Source organism: Perissodus microlepis, chromosome 20 (assembly GCF_051167445.1).
Source record: "Perissodus microlepis isolate ML-2025 ecotype Zambia chromosome 20, ASM5116744v1, whole genome shotgun sequence".
Taxonomy (NCBI): Eukaryota; Metazoa; Chordata; class Actinopteri; order Cichliformes; family Cichlidae; genus Perissodus; species Perissodus microlepis.
Window position 1 is genome coordinate 27,920,965 of NC_140480.1, and position 17,179 is coordinate 27,938,143.

The 17,179-nt window shown below is 41.7% G+C and overlaps 1 protein-coding gene across 1 annotated transcript; it reads left to right on the plus strand.

The window, feature by feature from the left end:
- The first annotated feature begins 10,455 nt into the window (after positions 1-10,455).
- LOC146364765 (PAN2-PAN3 deadenylation complex catalytic subunit PAN2-like) lies at positions 10,456-17,179 on the plus strand. The gene is made up of 22 exons (XM_084918293.1): positions 10,456-10,824; positions 10,918-11,087; positions 11,176-11,293; positions 11,415-11,492; positions 11,570-11,825; positions 11,967-12,255; positions 12,465-12,561; positions 12,688-12,798; positions 12,930-13,049; positions 13,143-13,271; positions 13,386-13,585; positions 13,711-13,853; positions 14,030-14,136; positions 14,233-14,331; positions 14,437-14,565; positions 14,842-14,979; positions 15,068-15,127; positions 15,218-15,466; positions 15,602-15,745; positions 15,844-16,023; positions 16,130-16,223; positions 16,561-17,179. The coding sequence occupies exons 1-22, from the start codon at positions 10,558-10,560 to the stop codon at positions 16,752-16,754; spliced, it is 3,372 nt and encodes a 1,123-aa protein (XP_084774419.1). The 5' UTR covers positions 10,456-10,557; the 3' UTR covers positions 16,755-17,179.

Below are 17,179 nucleotides of genomic sequence, written 5' to 3' on the forward strand. Positions count from 1 at the left end.
TCCAACCACAATGAATTTAGTTTGTTTTTTTTCCGCCAGCTTCTGTGAAATCTGTTGCACTGTTTATTTTCCAGCTAACTTTTTGCAGCTTTCTCAGAATTCAGATCAACGTTCAATTTTTCAAAAGCTGTTATTTCTCTTCTATAAATGACACATTTAGCAAGTTTGAAAAAATTCCACAATATTTCACCTCGAGATCTTTAAAATGCCCTAACTGGTAAGGACTGTGCTTCAAGTGCAGCATTTACAGCCACCACCTTTGAAAAGTAGTAACTATACTTTAATAAACATGCTTCATTTAATAAAGCTTTAAGTCATATTTGAACGATTTTTTGATATAATGGTGCCCTCTGCTGGATGATCTGCACACTCTTACCGTTTCCACATAGTTGTTTTTAAAAGTTTTTGACATTATTTTCATTGTTTTTCGGCTTGTTTTGTTTTGGGAACCATAAAATGAAATTGTTTGAGCTCCTTGTCTGGTCTTACCAACAACTCTACAAGTAAAACTAAACATACAGTTAGTAATGATCCAGGAGATATGTTAAAAATCTACACAACACAATTATTTCAATGTTCCATGAAAGAATGTGTAAATCTACACAGAGTATAGTAATCCTGTTCAGCTGGATATGTGGAGGTCAGGAATGAATGTGTTGTGTAGTCTCAATAATATTAAAGCAATAGTGTGATCACAATACTGATAACTGGGAGGCTTAAAAACGAGCTATTACAGTCAGAGAAATATTGTAATATCAATAATAATAATAAAAGAAATCAAAACGAATATTTTTGTCAATATGTGGCGAGTAAGACAGTCAAGGCCTTTGAACCAATTCAAGGCTCCGAAATCAACAGATTCTGTGAGAGAGAGGAAGCATTTTTTCAGGGATATAAAAGTCCAAAGAAAGCCGTAACCTTTTCCGTGCCAGAGTATTGTTTAAACTTAAAAGTCACTCAGAAGTCACCAAACACTCAGGACTCTTCAGAAGATCGTGAAGTAGACTTATAACACTACAAATGGCTGGTGTGAAGCTGATATCCAGGTCCAGATTTAGTAAGTAGAAATTTCTTTGGGTGATGTACAGTGCGCTAATTCATGTGATTCATATACAAAGATGTAAACATTTAATTTCAACAATTCCCAGCCAAACGCAGCGCAAAGCAGCGGCGTACACATGAGCACATCCGCATCCACAGCAACAACCAACATAACCACAAGTAACAGTAAATAATAAATATTGAATGTTACTGGGCAGTAGTGATGGGATTTCCGGCTCTTTTTAGAGATCCGGCTCTTTCGGCTCGGCTCACTAAAAAGAGCCGGCTCTTTCGGCTCCGAACCGGCTCTTCAGGTTGTTTTGTTGCTTTAATTAATTTATCATTAACAATAATATAAAATTATGCAGAAAAGGAATTACTAATGTAAAAAAAGTGGTTTTATTTATATATGTTTATATATGGCCCCTAGAGACAAAACACGTACAAACTCTAAAGCACATACAAACTCCAAAAAGCACGTACAAACTCCAAAACACATTTCTAGCGTTAACTGAACTTCCAAAACAGAGCTACCCAGATCACTTAAATTACACAATTGAAAGCATGTGTGTATTGTTTGTGTATTTATAGACAAGCACTCATATTTATTCAAATAATTTAAAAAAAAAGTTCATTTACCTGTTACTACCACACACCAAATCCGGTTGTTGATACTTTCTGGCTTGTGTAGCCACTAGGTAACAAAAGCTCAACACTGAGCCCTAGCATCCTGGAGCACTTCTGTTGTCTTTTGTACGTGATTCTGAGTTTGTACGTGCTTCTGAGGTTTTACGTGTTTTGGAGTTTGTACGTGCTTCTGAGTTTTTACGTGTTTTGGAGTTTGTACATGCTTCGGGGTTTGTAAATGCGTCTGAGTTTTTACGCGTTTTGGCGTTTGTACATGCTTAGGAGTTTGTACGTGCTTTGTCTCTAAGGGCCACCATAAATATACTTTATTTATTCACTCCACATAAAATGTAATAAATAAATCATATAATACAAAAAACAACTATTTACATTTTAAACTTTTAACTATTTAAATTTTCAGCTTTTTCCTTTTAAACAAATTTAACGTGAAACAACACAAAACACTGCAAACCACAACACAATTAAATATAAATTAAAATATTAAAACAAAAAGAAGATGCACATTCTCTGTCATATGGGCCTGCATGATTTCTGAATCCTTTATCATCTGCAACTGAAAATAGTGGATGATTACTATACCTTTCTAATGTGACGTTGTTGTCCCTCGCTCTTTTTCTCTCTGGCTCTGTTCCTGTGCTACTGCGAGTGTAACTAACGCCCCTCCCCCCTCTGCCCAGCGCAAAGTACAGGCCGCGCATGTGGAGTTTAGCGGAAAAAAGGGCGAGAGAGAGGGTGAGAGAAAGAAAACAAAACCTCACGGCTCCCAATAAGGAGCCGGCTCACGTCGTTCACTTCAAAGAGTCGGCTCTAAGAGCCATTTAGTTCGCGAACGACCCATCACTACTGAGCAGCACACAAGTCCGACAACACACACCTGTGTGCGTGTAGATCCATATATTCACAAGGGTTCTCCGTGTAACTGTCTAATAGTAGGTGTGGACATGAAGCAGGAATGGAGAAGATCAAGGCCCCAGACATCTACAGGCCCCCCAGAGCACGAGAGTAGTGTAGCAAAGTAACTGCGCGAATTGCTCATTATTTTCTGCAGGCTGTGTGAGGCTGTGTCTTACTGAAGTCTGACACCGACAAGGTCACACTAACAGCTCCATTTTGATATTTGAATATCGTGGTTATGTTTTGACTGAGAGAAGAAAAAAAAACAAAGTAGACGAAAATCGCTCCAATTTCAATTATGGGTCGATCTGTGTGAGGATATTAAAAAAGAAAAGTTCATCTCAGTTTTGCTGTTCCATAAAATATCAGTATTATTTCTGAAGAGCAGAAACGGAGAGACAGAGAGGGAGAACAACATTTTGATCCCAACCCTCATATTTACCTATTAACAAATTTGCTTTTTGGTTGTGCAAACAAACTAAATACAGGTATGTTACTTTTCCTGGAGGGCAGCCATTTTTAAAAACAAGATGGCAGCTGCAGTGTAAGTCAGACTGTGTCAGACCTTCGTCCCGTAATGATTCCCTCCTTCCTGAAACAGCTCCAGGAACTTCCTGTAAAGCTTCAGGGCCGTGCATGAGTCCTCCGTGCTGTCATGGGTTTCTCCCTGGATGTTGAGGCCTGTGGACATGAAAAAGAATGATCAGAAATTATTCTCCTTTCTTTCTCTCTCACTCTATCTTTCACAAGCTCTTCTGGAAGCTTTGCTGATTTCAAATAACCCTTATCTTCACCTTACACTCTCTTGTTCGTGAGCATGGAAGAGCCTTTGCCTGCCCTGGATCAATTGTTTGGTCTTTTTCACTTATCTTCCTAACTTTGTAGAGTTGAAATGCCTGCTCAACGAGAGAAAGGCAAGATGACATTTTTCTTGCAGACATACTTGTGGCTCAAGAAAAAATGAGTATCTGTGTTACATCATTTAGACATATAATGCTTATGAAACTACACATTGTGAATTCAAGAGGGAAATTTGTGTCACACGCTGAAGAGTATTTCATGGTTCTCATGGAGTGGTCACTTTTATCATGAAAGGCAAATGAAACTATGTGGAGAGCAGCATCTGATGAAGGCAGTAGATTCCATGTTGGTTGGTGGAGAGAAATCCTGAAAGACGTCCACTGTTAAAAATAAGCATCAGTGGAGAGACCTGAGTATGGTTTTCATCTAAAGCTAGTCCACCTTCCAGAGGTCGTCTAACTTCCAGGATTATTAATGGTAAACCAAATCAACAGTCAAGTATCTCTTGTCATTAAGTGTATTTTAAATGAAATTCAGCTTTCTGTTGGCTAAACAGCATATAGTACAATTCAGCACCTGGAAACACAACACTTACCAAAGAATCAGTACAGTGGTAGCTTAAGTCAAAGTGAGCCTGCTCAGCACATCTGTGAAACATCCAGCAAAAATCAGCAGCACAATCACATTCAGCCAAAGAAATATGTCTAGTATCTAGTGAACATGGTGGCAGAGTCTTTTTGGTGGCTGCCACTAATCTTTAGGATAACCTCCCCGATTAACATAAGAGCTGTCTGATCATTTTAAGACTCTGTTAGAAATCAGTTTACTCTGACTGGCTTTCAGCTTTAGCTGTTTCAGCTGTTTTATTGACTGTTATGTTTTTATTGTGTATTTCTGTGCATGTTTGTTGATATAGTGATCATAAATGTACATTTTTTTTTATAACCTGTACAGCAGGTATTTTAAATGAGCTTAAAAAATAACCCTAGTCTTGACTTCTCACTGAGTAACAAAGGCTTCCCCTTAGAGTTATTTTTCCTGAGCAGTAAAACCTGGGCTGTAAAGAAAACATGGCAGAGAAAAAGAAAAGTGTCTGACTGCTGTCAAGTGCTTTGTTTGTTTGATGTTGTTAGAAGTTTCCAGATCCAGATGCTCCTTCAGTCCCCACAGTCAAACCAACTGAGGCACCTCTGAGAGTTAAAAATGGTCTTTCAATGTGCAGCTGTTCTCAGAGGTGTTACAATAAGGACTTCACCAAGTTCAGTGCAGTTAGAAGTTCACATGAATTTAGCAAGTTAGTTTCAACCTAAATATGATAAACCATGTTCTAACTAAAATGTACAGCTCTACCCTCATCATACGACAGGGAGAAGACACCAAAAACCAATATCACTCACTCATGAAAGGGAACAGTCCATGGAATTTATCTATCAGGGTCAACTCTATTTAGCATCAGTAGGAATTTGAATAATGGAGGAACCTTCATTTGGTTTTAATGTTATTGAAACACAAAAACTCCCAGGGCTTATGTGGCTGGTAAATTAGCCAACTAAATTAGCTAACTATAAAATTCTGGCTTGCAAAAATGATTGCTAGCTAAACCATGTCCTTATATTCTCTGATGCTAACTTGTGTTTTATGCAGTCACCAACACATTGAAATCTTTATGCTGATAGTGACCTATGCAGTATTTAATCAGGTCTCTGATACATGCAAAAAATATAACAAAACAGTGTTATGTATATTTTCTCACTGTTCACTGTCATATCTGTCAATAAAGTACTTGGTTGTGGTTAATATATACTGTGGTTTCCAATAAACCAGGAACTTCAGTTTCCTAGTGAACCTTAAACCAAAGGTTGTGACTTTAACAAACAAATCTATTTTCTGCCCGTGTGCACCGTGTTCACCTTTGGTTTGCTGCAGTTAAACTGCTCCAACAGGAGGACGTTTTTGAACCAGAGCAGAAAAGTTCTAAAGCTGAACGTCCATCTTTTCTCTCTCATATTTTCTTTTTATGTTTCCTGTGTTAAAAACACTACTTCTCAAAAACAGCAGTTAATATTTCCCAGCCGAATTGAACTCTAATCATTGACTAATTAAGGAATCACTGCAGCTACAATGTATTTTTTGGATTTGAAAACTGATGGAAAAAAAAATGTTATGCAATGTTCTAATTGTGTGAGCTGTATGATAGTCAAGAATACACTTAGTGCCTGGAAATACGCCCAGATTTCAAAAATATTTATCTGCTCATTATGGTAAATGGTCTGTATTTGTATAGTGCTTTTCTAGTCCGTAAGGACCCCAAAGCGCTTTACACAACCAGTCATCCACACACACATTCACACACTGGTGATGGCAGCTACATTGTAGCCACAGCCACCCTGGGGCGCACTGACAGAGGCGAGGCTGCCGGACACTGGCGCCACCGGGCCCTCTGACCACCACCAGTAGGTAACGGGTGAAGTGTCTTGCCCAAGGACACAACGACCGAGACTGTCCAAGCCGGGGCTCGAACCAGCAACCTTCTGATTACAAGGCGAACTCCCAACTCTTGAGCCACGATCATTTAGGCCAAATCTTTAAAACGGTGTCATTGCACACACATTTCAATCACACAAATGCAGGATTAATTATTTGCAGTATTTTATCTGATTTATTATGAGAATGTCATGCCTGATCATTTGTACCCACAACATCAAAAATGGGGGCAAAAGGGAGGAGATCGCGTTTAATCGATTATAACACGAGGTCAGAAATATAAGTGCTGACATGAGTAGTGTCCAGTGTTGGGTAAGTTACTTTAAATTAGTAACTTAGTTACATTACTAGTTACTTCTATCAAAAGTAACTCAGTTACTTCAAGTTACTCGTTACTTTCAGAGTAACTTGTTACTAGGGAAAGTAACTTTGGTTTTACTCAGAATTCTCTTGTTAATGTGTTGCTTCTGTAACTGGATACCCAGCAAGATTGCCAGTCTTCTAGCTTGCTTACTTGCCACAAGTGCACTGTGCCACCTACCAATAGAAAGGAAAAAATAATGTGCACATTTCCACGAGAGAAATCCCACGCCTGATTCTATCCTAGCCTGCTTTTTACATCCAACACAAAAACTGCAGTCGTGGTGCTTTCGATTGTACTCAGAACTCGGAAATTCTGCCTTCTGAATAGGAAGATGTAGGTAACACCAGACTGAAGATGAGCTGCATACAGAGCTGGACTGGGACAAAAAAATCGTCCCGGGCATTTTGACTAGAGACCGGCCCACCATTATAGCAAAAATCATAAAGCCTTTGAATGAAAATAAACACTGTTGTGACAGTGATGTACACTGTTCTGATGGTATATATGTATCAATCTATCAATTGTTTGTTGCAAGACTCAGATAATTATTTTTTTAAAAGTGAGACATTTTAAATGAGAATAAGAAAGTATTTCCTTGTGCCCCCCTCTCCCTGTTAATGCCCTACCTGCCCCCCTGGCAACACTTTGCTAGACCCGCCCCTGCACAGTTACCAGCTGTCAGCTACTTAGAAAAGGATCCTGGTGTTATTTGTCTCTCAGAAACAGTTCATCACTTCCCTTCAACTCATTCATGTTAACTAAAAGGTAAACCTGTTTCTCCATCACAGCTCTGATGATTCAGTAAGGACATCTCCTGGTTTCGTCTTCATGTTTCCCTCTCATCACATAACCAAACCGATATCATGACCAGCAGGTTTACAGCTGTGGCTCCAGCAAACATCAGCTGATACTAGAAATTAATATTAAATAAATTCTAACAACAGCTGATCAAGCTTAAAAGTGCTGCTGTTGTTTAGCGCGACATCCGCTGGTCTCCTCTTTCTGGCGCAAAGTGGGCGATAAATAAACAAGAGAGAAAAGCCGATCAGCTGATCATTGATCAGTTTCATGACTGAAGTAGAAACAGGAGAGGGAGGGTGAGAGGATGAGAGAAGAAGAGGCAGCTGTGCAGCAAAGACACAGAATAACTCCAGCTTTGTGTCTTTTTCATTGTAGCTGAAGTCCGGGACAAACTGTTCCTTTTCACCTAAATACGAAACGCGTAATATTTTCTCTGAATACGAGACGATTCCGTTTTTTACGGGATGGTTGGCAACTCTAATAATTAACCTTATGAACAAAATAAAGTTCAACATCAGTAACCAAAGCAGACGTGACGCCAGACCACCAACCTCTGACTCTCTCCCCCACCGATGTAGGAGCGGTGCTGAGCAGGATCAATGTCCACAAGGCTGCAGGTCCCGATGGCATCCCCGGGCGTGTTCTCAGAGCGTGTCCTGGGGAGCTTGCAGGAGTGCTCACAGACATATTCAATCTGTCCTTGGCCCACGCTGTGGTACCGGCCTGCTTCAAATCCACCTCCATCGTCCCGATACCCAAAAACTCCAACCCATCTTGCCTCAATGACTACCGCCCAGTAGCACTCACCCCCATCATCACTAAGTGTTTAGAGCAGCTGGTCCTAGCACACTTCAAATCCTGTCTCCCCCCCACCCTGGACCCCCACCAATTCGCATACCGCCAGAACAGGAGCACAGAGGATGCAGTCTCCATCGCACTGCACTCTGTCCTCTCACACCTGGACAACAACACCACCTACGCCAGAATGCTGTTTATAGACTTCAGTTCAGCATTCAATACAACCCTCCCCTCACAACTCATCAGGAAACTGACAGACCTGGGCATCAGTTCCCTCAAATGGTTACTGGACTTCCTGACCAACCGCCCCCAACATGTCCGGCTGGATAACCGCTGCTCATCTACAATCACGATGAACACCGGTGTACCACAAGGCTGTGTGATGAGCCCTTTCCTCTACTCCCTCTTCACCCACGACTGCAGACCTGCTGATGGTTCCAACACCATCATTAAGTTTGCAGATGACACCACGGTGATTGGCCTCATCAGTGACAACGATGAGGCCGCCTACAGGGAGGAGGTGGATCGTCTGGCTGAGTGGTGCGACAGAAACAACCTGCTGCTTAACACCGAGAAGACCAAGGAGCTCATCGTGGACTACAGGAGGAATGCTGACCCACATCCACCCATCCACATTAAGTGGACGGCTGTGGAGCGTGTGAGCAGCTTCAAGTTCCTGGGAGTCCACATCTCCGAGGATCTCACCTGGACGACCAACTACTCCAAGCTGGTCAAGAAGGCTCACCAGCGCCTCTTCTTCTTGAGGACTCTGAGGAAGAACCACCTGTCCTCAGACATCCTGGTGAACTTCTATCGTTGCACCATCGAGAGCATCCTGACCAACTGTATAACAGTCTGGTACGGGAACTGCTCTGCCTCGGACCGGAAGGCGTTACAGAGGGTCGTGAAAACTGCCCAGCGCATCGCCGGAGCACCACTCCCTGCCATAAAGGACATCTACAGGAAGCGGTGTCTGAAAAGGGCTGGGAAAATCATCAAAGACCCCAGTCACCCATCACATGGACTCTTCACCCTCCTGCCCTCTGGGAGGCACTACAGGAGCCGCCGGACTAAGACCACCAGGTACCGGAACAGCTTCTTCCCCACAGCTGTCAGACTCTTGAACTCTGCCTCCTGACATCTGACCCACGTTAACACATGGACTGGACATACACACACCACAACCACCTACACACACACACAATGGACAACTGTACCCTCAAACACACAATAATAACATGGACTGAACCACCACTCACAACCACCACTCACAACCACCACTCACAACCACTAGCACTTTATATAGCCTCTGTAAGAATTATATCTTGAGCTTGTGAAAGATAGACTGAGAGAGAAAGAAAGCAGAATAATTTCTGATCATTCTTTTTCATGTCCACAGGCCTCAACATCCAGGGAGAAACCCATGACAGCACGGAGGACTCATGCACGGCCCTGAAGCTTTACAGGAAGTTCCTGGAGCTGTTTCAGGAAGGAGGGAATCATTACGGGACGAAGGTCTGACACAGTCTGACTTACACTGCAGCTGCCATCTTGTTTTTAAAAATGGCTGCCCTCCAGGAAAAGTAACATACCTGTATTTAGTTTGTTTGCACAACCAAAAAGCAAAAACTCAGAAGACCTTTAAATAAAGCATATTTAGGACCTCTGAAATTCAACATCCTCTAGTTTCTCAAAAAATGTTTTCCTTGCTGCTTTAACACAGCCTCACCTGTGATCTGATAAATGTTAAGATTCAGTTCAACCTTTGTCCCATTTATCCACATTATATTTCATAGATATGAACAATAAAACAAATTGTTTTTATTAAACAGACAAATTTTATACATAGTACATACAATTTGCAAATTGACAGAAATCCATGAGAATTAATTGTCAAAGTTGCCATTAAAGTCAAGCATCAATCCTTGCTCATATTTTTGTTATTGTACTTTTATGTTTAGCTGTGACTAACTGAACACATTTGTGTCCTGCTTTGAATGAAAGGGTCCATTTCTCATTTTAATCAGCTTTTCAGTCAGGTCCCAATTAGGCATTCTTTAATTGTTAATAGGTTAACAATTAAATTGGTTAGTTTGTTACAATATGTGTAACATAACTGTCGTCCAACATGCAGCAAATTTGTTGGAGAAGCTCAGAAGAATCAAACTCAACATCTGGTGCATCTCGGACACCAAGGAATTTGGTGCTTTTGACGACCTGTTGACGACGGCTGTTAATCGAGGTGTGGATTAAGCGTGCTAAACGAGGTCCTCCCAGTCTGATCAAACTCATTATCTTGGTGCAATTCAGAAACAACACGCTCAGGCAAAAACTGGGTCAACCCCCCTCTGACACCTTAATGCGGGCTTAATGATGACACGATGCCCACGTCTCCCAAAGAATTCACACCTGTATTCATGTAAACTCAGCCACACCCACCTTGATTCAGACCCTGAAACCTGTGAGCCTAACGTTTAATGCAGGGACAGTCAACGACTCTTAGGACCGCCTTGAATCCCAGTGGAGGTTAAATACGTGGCTCTCTCCATCAGACTTTAGATCTGGACTCCAGTTTTCTTCATTTCAAGAGATCAAGATTAAACCTGCAAGTACTACTATTTACAGAAGTTCCAGTTCCTCTGCAGGCTGATTTAGCTGAACTCAAGAAGATTTTTGAAGCTCTCAACAAAAGATTAGGTGAATACTGGGCCAACCATCACAGGACTATGAACTCTCTTCACTGGACTCCTCACTGGTCTCCTCAGTGGACTCCTGGGGGACTGGAGCCCACCATGAACTCATATCTGAATCCAAACCTCCACCAAGACGTGAGAATGTACACACAGGAGCTGGCTGTGACCGTTCCTAAACCTGTGCACGTAAGGAAGGGGATTTTTTCTGAGCTGCACAGTAAAGTTTCAGAAGCTGGCATCCCCGTCACTGCAACACATTTTGACCTGCAGCGGGAAATGCTCTGGATGGGAAACTACACGGTAAGAGCCAAAATGATGCTTCAGCAGAGTTTGTTTCTTCTACATTCACCTTAAACTTTGCACTGTTTAATAATATTTGTGCTCTTCTCTTAGGGTCATGTAAAATCCTTCCTTGGACCTACGATGGCACGCTACTCTTCTTTCCAAGTGCATGCAACTGATGCCATCAGACACATGCAGAGTTTGGACACAGGCGTGCTGTTCCTTTCTGAGTGCAACCTCAGATGTTACACTCGTGGAGGCCTCGTCATGTTTGATTATCGGTAAGTGTTACATTGACTGTTGATGACCTGAAGCTGTGAAATTATTCCTTATGTTATTGAATTAATGGCAATTTTTGGTGCTTTGCAGGATGGAAGAAGGAGCTGATATGCACAGTCTCCTCATGACTGATAACATGCTGCTCATGGGGGGATTACAAAACTATGTGGTTGAAGTTGACATGAACACACTTCAAGAAACTCAAAAAGTAAGACACCAGGCTTATGTTTATCAAAATCCACAACTATCTATGCTTACACCACTGGCACATCATACAACTGACTTCACAGCGAGTGTCTGACTGTCTGCTGTCTCGATTGTCCTTCCAGTTCACAGTGGAGGCACCTGGAGTGACAATAATGCGTCAGACCAATCGTTTCTTCGTCTTTGGGCACCCTTCTGGCAAAGTAAGTATCCCCTGATTGCATCAGTTTGATGAGGTTTGGTTTATATCTCTCTAACACTGACCCTCTGCTGATAACAGGTGACCCTTCGAGACTTGCGCACATTTAGGACACAAAAGTTTGACGCATTTCCTGGCGGCCTGTCAGACTTTGATGTTCACGGAAACCTTTTGGCTGTGAATGGGTTCTCCAGCCGAGGGCTGAATGAACGTTTCCTCATGGTGTATGACCTCCGCATGATGCGAGCTGCAACCCCCCTTTGGGTGCATGTGGATCCCTTCTTCGTGCGCTTCATTCCTACCTACACGTCACGGCTCGCAATCATCTCACAGACAGGTATGAAGCTGGCTACAGGATTCTTTAGTCCAGTTTTCTGTAGCATAGTCTTACTATGTTTGGCCAAAAAATGTGACACACAATTTCTTTGTGTGATTTGTGGCTTTGCTATAACTGCCTGCATTCTGTGTCTTTTTCCAGGTGAGTGTCAGTTCTGTGAGCCCACTGGCCTCGCCAACGTGGCGGATATTTTCCACGTCAACACAAATGGCCACTTTCTCACAAGTTTTGAGGTCTCATCCAGCAAACAAGCCTTAGCCTTTGGAGATTCGGGGGGATGTGTGCGTCTCTGGTCCGATACTCGGGACGTTATGTTTAACGTCTACTCCAGAGAGCCCTGCGTTGTGGATGCACAGCCTCAGCTGACCTGGAATCATAACCTGCAGCCCTGCTCTCCCATCCCCACTGCCCAGGCTACACCCAGCTCAAGGTAACACAATCACTAACGAGACTGAAGAGTTTGCATTAGAGCGTTCATAAATATTGTTGTCAGATTCAATAAAAGTTTGTAAGATAATGTCGAGTCTTCCCCAGTTGATATAAATGGTTTGCTCAATATTTTAAAAGCAGTTCTCAAAATTAGAGTCTCATGTAGTTCCCATTAAAGGTTTCCATCTAAAACATGTTTCTTTTCAACAGATGGGCTCCTGGGATGGACCCAGAAATCCCACAAACTATTGAAACTGTTGGCTTCAACAGTTATGTGGAAAATCCTTACGCCTGCCCCTGTAACCAGGTATGTAAAAAACTTGTTGCTCTTTTAAACTGTCATTTTTACAATATTGTAATAAATTTACAAAAAAAGTTAAACCCATCTCCACGTGGTGTATTTTAAGTTTTTTCCCCTGTTTGTTGTTTGCAGGTCCCTGCAAATAAAGAAGGGACACCTGGTTATTACAACCACGTCCCTGAATCTCCAGCAGAGAGTGATGAAGAGCCGCTCCTTCACACTGTTCCCGAAAAGTACAGAAAGGTTGGACTTGCTATGTTTCACCCTGGTGTTCATAGAGATACAGTTAATTATGATATGTAACAATTTCTAGAGTGTTGCTACAAGCTTTGATTTCCAAAACATGTGACAAAGATGTGTTTGTTGTGCTTCAGGTGACAATTAAATACTCTAAACGTGGACGGGAAGATTTTGACTTCAAACATTACAACAGGACCTTGTTTGCTGGCCTGGAGCCGCAGATTCCCAACGCCTACTGTAACTGCATGATCCAGGTAAGAAGCTGAAGTTTCACAATGTGTACATTTAATTTTTAATATGAGACAATTTGTCAAATGTTCCATGGGTCTTTTATGTTTGCATCTTAGGTGTTATACTTCCTGGAGCCAGTTCGCTGCCTTGTTCAGAATCATTTGTGCCACAAGGAGTTTTGTTTGGCTTGTGAACTCGGCTTCCTCTTCCACATGTTGGATTTGTCACAAGGAGATCCATGTCAGGTAAGTTTCTTTCTTTCTTTTTTTTTCAATCTGTTGGGGATTGCAAGGCTCTTACTTTGAAATCTCATTTTGTTGTGACTGCCCAAAGTAACCTCTAATGTCTTCTTCCTTAAGGCCAGCAACTTCCTCAGAGCACTTCGAAACGTCCCTGAAGCCAAAGAGATGGGCCTGATCCTCTCAAACTGTGAGGAGACGACAGGAACAGTCGAGCTAGGTCGCTTAATACAGAGATGGAATCACTTCATCCTCTACCAGCTCTTCCAGGAGACACAGGAGCAGGAGGATCCACGGGCCTACAGGACGACCAGGAGCAGGTAAAACACATCGTTGTTGACCTGCATTCTTACTGGACACTGTCCCAGTCTTATCATTATGTTTGTTTATAAATGCAGAGTTTTCCTTCTGGTTTCTGAAACTGTGATTTGTGTTTGTGTTGCAGTTCTCTGGGCTCCTCTGGCGACTCTGTCATTAGAGAGCTGTTTTGTTCTGACGTTGAGAACCGCAGCCTGTGTCTCTGTGGCATAGAAACAGTCCACTCCTCCCTCATGTCGCTGTTCAACATGCATTACCCCGACTCTCAAGGTGAGTCTGAGAGCACTGAGAGCATGGATATCTGTGACTGTGAATTACTCTGTCTTTGAAGCTTGAACTATTAATGATTACATAATGGTTTGAATTAATTTAGTTTTTGAATGAGCAGAGGGAAATATCTGCTTGATTTGATGTACACTGATATTCATTGTACTTTGACACTTCAGGAAAAAGAATAAAGGAGCACGACTTTGCTGAGATCCTGAAGAAAAGCATCTGCCTGCAGCAGAGATCTCACACATGGTGTGGAAACTGTGACAAGTATCAGCCCACAGTGAGTTACAGCTTTCATTCACTCATAATGACAAATCATTTATGGTTGATTGTTACCTTTTGTGCAGGGTAATCATTTCTTTGTGTTACACTGTAGGTGCAGACACGCAACATTCGACGTCTCCCAGATGTTTTGGTGATAAACTGTGAGGTGAACAGCAGCAAAGAGGCCGAATTCTGGAAGGTTCAGGCCGAGGTAAGTGACTGATTCACCGTGTTTAAATACAGTTAAAAGAAACAGAGAAACTAATGATTTATGTGTTCATTATTTACATGATTGCCCATGTTTCTGTTTTTATAGTACGCCTTCAACAAATCCATGCAGAAGACAGATCAGGATCAGCGTCACGTGTGGATCCCCGCCACTCTCAAGATGTCCCTCAGCAAAAGTCAGAGACTGGAGATCAGCAGCTGGCCTGAGGGCGAGGAGGTGAGGACTTTAGATTTTCAGCTGATCTTTGCACTTGAAGAAATAATTGAGTAACTTTTCATCACCAAGTTAAAATTTGACTTCAAAATTAAAACCATATTTCCAGGAGCAATATTTATATATAATATATATATAATATAAAACATTATTACACTAATCTGTAGATATTGAACTATAGGTTGGTTTTAGTGTTTTTGTTTCTGTAACACATGAATTTCTCAACTTTTGTGAAATGAAAAAGTTTATCTTACAATTATTTGCACTTTCTGTTACTAGTTAAGTGCTGCTGAACAGGCGGAGGGAGCTTCTCTGTATGACTTAGTGGTCACGGTGCCGCACATCCTGGACGCTGGCACGGGTGGTAATCTGGTCGCACACATCAAAGTGGGTGAGACCTACCATCAAAGAAAAGAGGTGAGTGACGCTTAGATAAGAAAAGTTTGACATCTGCTGACTACAAAAAGTTTAATTTTTAACATTCAAAATGATTTTATTATTTCAGGGAGTCTCTCGCCAGCAGTGGTACCTCTTCAATGACTTCCTCATTGAGCCGATTGAGAAGGTAAGGATCCTAGATAAGATTCCTGCTTGTTTATTCATGCTAACTTTAATGTGTGCAGTCATTTAAAAATGTTTCTCCTTTTGTTTTCAGACTGAGGCTGCACAGTTTGATGTGAGCTGGAAAGTGCCAGCCATCCTGTGTTACGCCAAGAGAAACTACCACACCAAATACGACCTCCGCAGTGAGTGTCAGCACAATCAGTCTGAAGTCAAATCCGACTTATATCGGACTGAGAAGCAGAGCAAGACAGACGCCACTTTCATCCCACTCACAGTCAGTGAGATGCCGCAGGCTGGTGACCTGGTGGGGCTGGACGCTGAGTTTGTAAAGCTCAGTGAGGTAAGTCTGGCATCATTAATTATAATATAGGATTAAAAACAATTTTCAATATTCCTAGTACATATTTTCAGTAGTTCAGCTAATCTGACTCAAGTATTTAAAACAAAATTGACCCCTGAATATGTGCGTTTGCAGGAGGAAGCAGTGCTGCATAGCGGCGGCACCAAATCGACCATCATGCCCAGTCAGATGTCTGTGGCCAGGATCACCTGTGTGAGGGGTCAGGGGCCCAACGAGGGGGTCCCCTTTATCGATGACTACATCTCCACTCAGGAGCAGGTGAGAAGCTGCAGAGAGAAAAGACCACGATGACCTAAAAGAATGAATATATAATGTTTCAAGGATCCACCCGCTAACTTGTCAATTTGTTCTTCCAGGTGGTCGACTATTTGACAAAATACTCTGGAATCGAACCTGGAGACCTGGATGCCACAGTATCATCTAAGCACGTGACCACGCTGAAGTCGACCTACCTGAAGCTACGCTTCCTCATCGATGCAGGAGTTCGCTTCGTCGGCCACGGCCTGCAGAATGACTTTCGTGTCATTAATTTAGTGGTACGTTATTTCATCAGTTTTAAATTTCAAATTAGTTCATGTAGTTTAGAGATGTGTTTTTTATAGATGTGCTTTGATTTTAATGTTTTTTATTTTTTTTCTTAAGGTTCCCAAAGATCAAGTTATTGACACCGTCCACCTCTTCCGATTGCCCTACAAGAGGATGATTTCTCTGAAATTCCTTGCTTGGTATTTTCTTGGTAAGTTAGTAGAAACAAAAAAACAAAAAACAAACTCAAATCCAAATAATCCAAATATGAGTCTGTAATCGAATTAAATCACATTATTACTGTGAGAGGGATTAGGATCCAAATATGTAAACTGGATAATCCGCTCATGTTACTGAAGTCAGTATAGTTCATGATGTTTTAGTTGTCATCAAACCCATCTTGGAATTAAATCTGAACAACAAAGTATTTAGAGGCTTTTTTGAGTTCATGCACTAAAGCGTACGTGTTAATTCCTCATATCCACACTGTAATCTGAAGCTGAACACTTTCATTTGAATCATTCCTGACCTTTTTTTCATGTCCACAGGCCTCAACATCCAGGGAGAAACCCACGACAGCACGGAGGACTCATGCACGGCCCTGAAGCTTTACAGGAAGTACCTGGAGCTGTATCAGGAAGGAGGGAATCATTACGTGACGAAGGTGCTCTACGAAGTCTACGACAAAGGCTTCCAGCTGAACTGGAAAGTCCCGGATTCGGATGCAAGATGGTCCGTCTGAGTGGACTGAAAGCACTCTCCTTCCACAGGTGCTGCTGTGCTTCCCTCTGTGATGGGACTGTGAGCAACACCATGACCTGAAGATGCTCGGGCTGCTTATTTTGTATCATATTTTATAGTTATTTGCTTTGAGTCAGTGACTCAGTTATTTTTATCATATCTAAATGTAAGCTTTTTATATCAGAGAGGTTTACAGGGGGGAAAGTGATCATTCAAAATATGAATTTGAAGCATTTTGTTTTTGTTTTTAAAAAAGGAAAAAGTCAAAATTGTTGCATGTAAATGAAGTCATCCTGAGCACTGTAAAATGTTTGTTGTTTGATACCAGGAAGTGGAGAATGTGCATGAATCCATGAAAATCTTGATTAAAACAGAATCCAACCACAATGAATTTAGTTTGTTTTTTTTCCGCCAGCTTCTGTGAAA

Coding starts and splice junctions, on each gene's coding strand:
- LOC146364765 (XM_084918293.1), top strand. CDS start 10,558: ATGAACTCTCTTCACTGGACTCCTCACTGGTCTCCTCAGTGGACTCCT. Junction 13,854..14,029: donor GCATTACCCCGACTCTCAAG/GTGAGTCTGAGA, acceptor TTGACACTTCAG/GAAAAAGAATAAAGGAGCAC. Junction 14,332..14,436: donor TCTGGAAGGTTCAGGCCGAG/GTAAGTGACTGA, acceptor CTGTTTTTATAG/TACGCCTTCAACAAATCCAT.